A 6,000-nucleotide genomic window follows, 5' to 3' on the forward strand; every position below is an offset into this window, starting at 1 on the left:
GTAGCAGGAATAGTTAATGCTTTTTTCCATGCTAAAGAAGATGCAAACTTTAATTATTGAATGTGTTGAGTGGGTTTCTTTCATCGCCGTGAGAATTTCAGTTACTGTCGTTCTTAAAAATATAAAAAAGAAAGAGGTAAACGAGCGTAAGTCCTCCAACTGGGTACAGAGCAAGAGCTTGAGTACGATAGAGCGTGAATACGAATGTAGCTAGTGAACGTGAATAGGAACAACTGCGAATTCCTTTGAGAACTGCAAGCCTAATTCCAAAGGAAAGGATAGATTAACTAGTGCGACACCGGGCTAGCACAAGTCTAATTAAACATAGGGAGCCCCAGCTCGAGCGAATGAAAGTCTGAGCTACTTTGAACCTAATTGAGAGTGGTAGCTGCATAGAGGAGCTACACTACAGAGTCGTATCCAGAAGTAGTGGGACTGATTTTGTTTACATTATTGAACATTTTGGTACATCGACTTCATACTCTTCAAAATAGGCCCCTTGGGCATTCACATACTTTTGGTAGCGAGCCTTCCAGGTCGCGAAGGCCTTCTGGAAGTCGTCCTCTGGGATACCGTTCAGAGCCCTCGTCGTCGCCGCTTGAACCGCTTTCACCGAATCGAAACGATGCCCCTTGAGCTGCCTCTTGATGCGGGAGAAAAAGAAGAAGTCCGGCGGTGCCACATCAGGGCTGTAGGGGGATGAGGCAACGTGGAAACGCCGAATTTGATCAGGAGATCTCTCACAATCCGGCGCGTTGACATGGTGGAGCTTCCATTTTCCCACCAGATCTGGTCGCACACGTGTGATCCGATTTCGCAGCCGTGTGAGCACTTCCACGTAAATTCTTGCATTTACACTCTGTCCAGGAGGTACAAACTCCTTATGGACAATGCCACGACGGTCAAAAAATGCAATCAATATCGATTTCACTTTTGATTTCGACATTGTGGCCTTCTTTTTACGGGGTGATTGTGCGGCTCATGATATCCTCCTTGTAGTCCTGCGTAAGCATGTCCTTGGTTTTGGTCGCTGATTTTTCCAGTTTGACCCAAAACTTGATGACGTACCGCTGCTCCAAATTTTGCTCCATCGCAACTGACGACGAGGCGTCACAACAGAAGGTCACTAACACAGTGGTCCACACTCAACTAACACAAGCAGGCGACTACCGCCGGTCGACACCTGTTCTCAAGGCTCCCCTCCATAACATCCGTCCTTGCAGCCTCCCTACATTGCTTCGCGCGCGCGGGAAAAAATCAGTCGTACTACTTCTGGATTCGACCCTGTATTCTTTAGTTTAGCGTCCGAGAAAACTGTTAGCGCTTAATCAGGAAATTCTTCATTTAGCAATATATATATATATATATATATATATATATATATATATATATATATATATATATATATATATATATATATTGAGTATTCATTCACGCACCTTCAAACTAATTCTTTTTAACTTACCAAGTAATGTGGACTGTCCAGTCTGTACATATTTTGTGCCAAGCACTGTACTACAGCTTTGCACTATATACACTGCGAGAACATCTTCACTTTTGACCTCCAATTTGAGCTTAAAGCAATAAGTTCCCGAAGTGAAGTGTGGCATTATTGGATGAAGCTCATCGAGGTGTGCCATATTATCCAAAAAATAAATCAGAATAAACGTTGCAAATTTATCTACATTATCAACACTGCTACTACTACTGCGAATAATAATAATAATAATAATAATAATAATAATAATAATAATAATAATAATAATAATAATAATAATAACGGGTTTTGAACGTGTACAGATTTGTTGGGGTCCATATGGTTGTGCGTTATCGTTTAGTAAGAAAAAAGCTGACTCATAGTCGTGTAGTCTCTCGCAGTAGCACAATCCCCTTTTTGGTTCTGATTATGGATGGTCAGTAATCCGGAAAGTAAATTATAAAAAATTCTGATGTCGGAATAGTTCCGGAATTCGAAGGTAATCCGGAATTTAAAAATTCTGGAATACATGTGCTGCAACGGCTTCCCGTGCATGTTTGCTGTGTACCTATGTGTGTTGAAAAGCCATGTACGCCTTACGGAAAAATTGAACTGTGTTTAGATTTGTTTGTGAGTTGTTTACACGCCTCCGCCGACTGAGAATTTCGCTGACTGTAAAACACACACTGTGATTCGTTTTCTTGGTGCTAAAATCGTGAAAGCAGCTGAAATTCATTACTAGATGAGAAAGGAAACATTGTGAGATATAAGAGATAAAGAGAATATAATAAAGCGTTTATAATCGTTCACTTTTGATCAACTTTCTACACCAACTCTTCAGTGATGATAGAAGGACTCCCATTTCTTCCATCATGATAAATGTGCTTCCTTTTTCTAAAGCTCTAACCTATTTCTATCACATTCCATCGCTTATAATATTTTCGCCATAACATTCACTAATCTGATGATGCATTTCAGCCGCTTTCACGTATTTAGCACTAAGACAACAAATCACAGCACACATTTCCCATCAGCAGGATTCTCAATTGGCGGAGGCATTTTAACTGGTCACAAACAAACTTATATACAGTCGATTGGTCTCGTAATCGCGTCTATGGCTTGCAACCAGAGGTAGTCACACAACGCATGCTCGGTATGCCGACCGCAGTGCTACAGTGACCGAATTTATAAAACGGTACTTTGTTTAGAATAACCGTAATAATTAATTTATTTCACAATACTTAATTTTAATTGTGTTTTATTAATCAGATTTCAAAACTATATTTACACATAAATTTCAACGTTTGTGTATAACGTCCTTAAAATAGCATATGATTGAGAACAATTTTAATTAGATAAAGTCTTATATTAGAAGTTGTGAGAAATATGTAAATTACACCATTTCTTTACTTGAGATTTCAATAACACATTTTTTGTGAACATGAAATCAAAATAAAATACGATAGGAATATGCATCAATAAACACTAAAGAGAAAAATAACATTGTGAAAAACAATGAACGAATTAGGGTGTAAATAAATAACGTTTAACACAAATGAGAAAAAAATGAAAATGATACTCACAGAGATATCGTCGCATGAGAATCAAAGGAATGTAACTCCAAAAATATGATTTTCGTTTTCTTTATGTTTGGAGATAATTTTCAAGGCCCCACTTGGTGTAAATGGAACGTAACGCCATCTGTTCTCCTTGTCGATCATCTGTTGTAATGTAGCTCATTACCATCTTATTAAAAACACGTCTTTCTAAGAAAATAATATTTTTATTCTCTCGCCTGTAAACCTACGAAAATGGAGTTACGTTCCTGTGGTCATGCCACGACATTATAGACAGAACAAAGCAAATTGTAAGAAGCTTCAATAATAGATATACGTAGAATATATATGCGGAATAATAGTTTTTATCACAATACTTATTTGATTTGGAATTTAAAACCTAGTTAATAACTATTCTATACAAATTGTGCTTATAACACTCGCTATTCATTTATTTTAACAGTTTTAATCAATAAATACCTAAGACATTTACAGAATGATGATGTGTGTTATCAATCGTACTATTCTCTTTCAGTCGAAGATCCACCATCCTTAACAAGTAAGCAGGAAATCTGCTTAAAATGCCAGGAATACAAGTGGGATAAATGCAATCTTTGCTTTTGCAATAAAGACGGAGAAAGACGTTGCATTAGTCTTTGTAGTGAAGGTAACGCTACAGCGGCAGAAGGTATCGCTACAATACCAAGCACTTCTACATTCAAAGGAGACAACGCTACGACGCCAGGCAGTTATGCAACTGTTAGCACTACGGCTTTACCAGAAGATGAACCAGAATTGGAAGGCAAATCACGCATTAAAGCAGGAAAAAAGTATAGTTCCAAATCACCATCAGCCAGAAGAATGAAGAAGGATCGGCATGCTCCTAGGTTCAACTTTGTAAGGCGCTACTGAAACTTTTGTATGTTTCTTTGCAAGAGTAAATGAATTAAATGAATTCCAGTGAAATATTGAAGCTAACGAGGTTATTTATTTCTTTTCAAGTAAAGATTCAGAAATATTTTTAATCGTCTTTTCTGGTATATTGCCCGAAAGACTACCAAGTAATGGAATAGTTAACTTTAAAATCGTTCAGAACAATATTGAATATTTCACTTCCTACTGAAATATGATTATTAACGAAAAATGATGATGTTATAATGTAAATGCTTGCTTTTGCTAATAACTTATGGTACAATGTTTACACTGTACACCCTATTAAGTCTAATATGCAACACCGTACTGGCTCTGGCATTCACTAACTTTAAAATAAGAGAAAAGAGTACGGCGATGTAATTATCCATTGACGTGGATTATGCAAGAAATAAATTGTGGCAAATTGTTTTGCTTGACAATACTACAGAGTAATTATTACCCATTGAAAGACATAACTGGAATATTTAGGACCCCTACCGGCTGATTTCCTCTCGTTCATTCGACCTTATGTGTATAAAAGTTTTGCTCAATATAGGTATTTGTCCCTGTCGAGAGCTGGCTTTATGGCTAGTTTTGATTGCGCCATTTAATGAATAAATAATATTTTAAATTTTTGGGGTCTTAGGTACCCCGCTCTTCACAGGTATGCTACCAAAATTTATAATTCATAATATGAAGGAGTTTGAGACCAAAGGCATTTCAACTTAATGTTTGAACTTCTGGTAAAAATACTTCGTTTTTAAACATGTTTCAATTTATTTTCACAGAATAATAATGCAAGATGTTCTTAAATATCTGCCGAAGCAAATATTGTTCTACTTCTTTTTACCGTTGAAATTACTGTTGCGATGTGTATTGAGGCGATTTGAGTTATATCATTCTTTCAAGATATAGTGAATATTCCATTATATTATGAAACAGTATTACAATTATTGCTGCTTTTTGCATGAGAAACCCAGGTTTGATTCTCGGGAAGAGCTAATGTTTTCTCGGATCCCACGTTAAGCTGTATATCAACATCTCGTATAACCTTGCTGTAATCATCAAATCCAATAAAATACAATTATCGTAGAAAAATAGTACTAAGAGAATTAAAACATCTTGAAGATGATTAACACCCTGAACTTCCTAGCTATGACAGTAAAGATTCTAATTTAGGTCCGTTAACCTGGTGTTGGCATGCAACCGATCCAAACAAAGCTTTTGTTCATATTTTGTGCACCACAATTTGAGTTCTGTGCACTTTAAAAATCTTTTTTTTTTTTTTGTTTTAATTTTTCAAATCTATACAAAGCCTGAGTTCGTTCAACCGCAAAATCGAACAAAAAATATACCTATCTCTAGGGCGAGTTTTTTACACCTCGTATAACAGAGATAACTTCTTAACAATAAGGCGCACACCAGACACTAGAGTTCGTATAACATCGTTCATGGGAATAGTTACATCAATCCTTACCATTGATTGTGCAATTTTATGCACCACTTCTCGAGATTTGTGCACCTCAGATAACATAAATACAGCCCCTTGAAACTAGTACGTCTGCTACGCACTGGAGCTCGCACAACACAGTTTATAGCAAAAGTTACATCAATCGTTAGTATACTATCTTGTTCAGTTTTGTGCATCATCTCCCGAGTTTTGAACACCTTAGATAACAGAGATATAGCTCTTGAACCTAGTACGTCTACCAGGCACTGAAGTTCGCACAACACCGTTTTCCGCAATAGTTACACCAATCATTAGCATTCATTTAGTGCAGTTTTATTCACCAAGGCAATTGCCAAAGTCAGTACAATGCCAACAAAGGCAATTGTTATGTCATATATTAGTACTCAATATTGGTAAATTTCCTGCACTTCCTACTTTTATGCTTCTTATACTACTTATAATGTCCCTTGAAAACAATACGTATGAAAATAGGGCAACTTCGTACATGCCCACCCAGGTAATCGTTTTGTGAACTGTTAATACTCATTTTGTGGACTTCCTGCACCAAAATGAAACTTTTTTTTGCATCTCAGATGACAGAGATA

At 36.8% G+C, this 6,000-nt stretch overlaps 1 protein-coding gene across 2 annotated transcripts in view; it reads left to right on the forward strand.

Moving 5' to 3' along the window:
• The window catches only part of LOC145662059 (uncharacterized), a 71,333-nt gene extending 67,300 nt beyond the window's left edge, over nt 1–4,033 (forward strand). For both annotated transcript variants that reach the window (XM_081727391.1, XM_081727390.1), the window contains exon 4: nt 3,569–4,033. In XM_081727391.1, coding sequence (XP_081583517.1) covers nt 3,569–3,945 — 377 coding nt within the window. In that variant the 3' untranslated portion in view covers nt 3,946–4,033. The remainder of the gene's footprint in view (nt 1–3,568) is intronic.
• Nucleotides 4,034–6,000: the final 1,967 nt, after the last annotated feature.

This window comes from Thermobia domestica, chromosome 10 (genome assembly GCF_964235325.1).
Source record: "Thermobia domestica chromosome 10, izTheDome1.hap1.1, whole genome shotgun sequence".
Taxonomy (NCBI): domain Eukaryota; kingdom Metazoa; phylum Arthropoda; class Insecta; order Zygentoma; family Lepismatidae; genus Thermobia; species Thermobia domestica.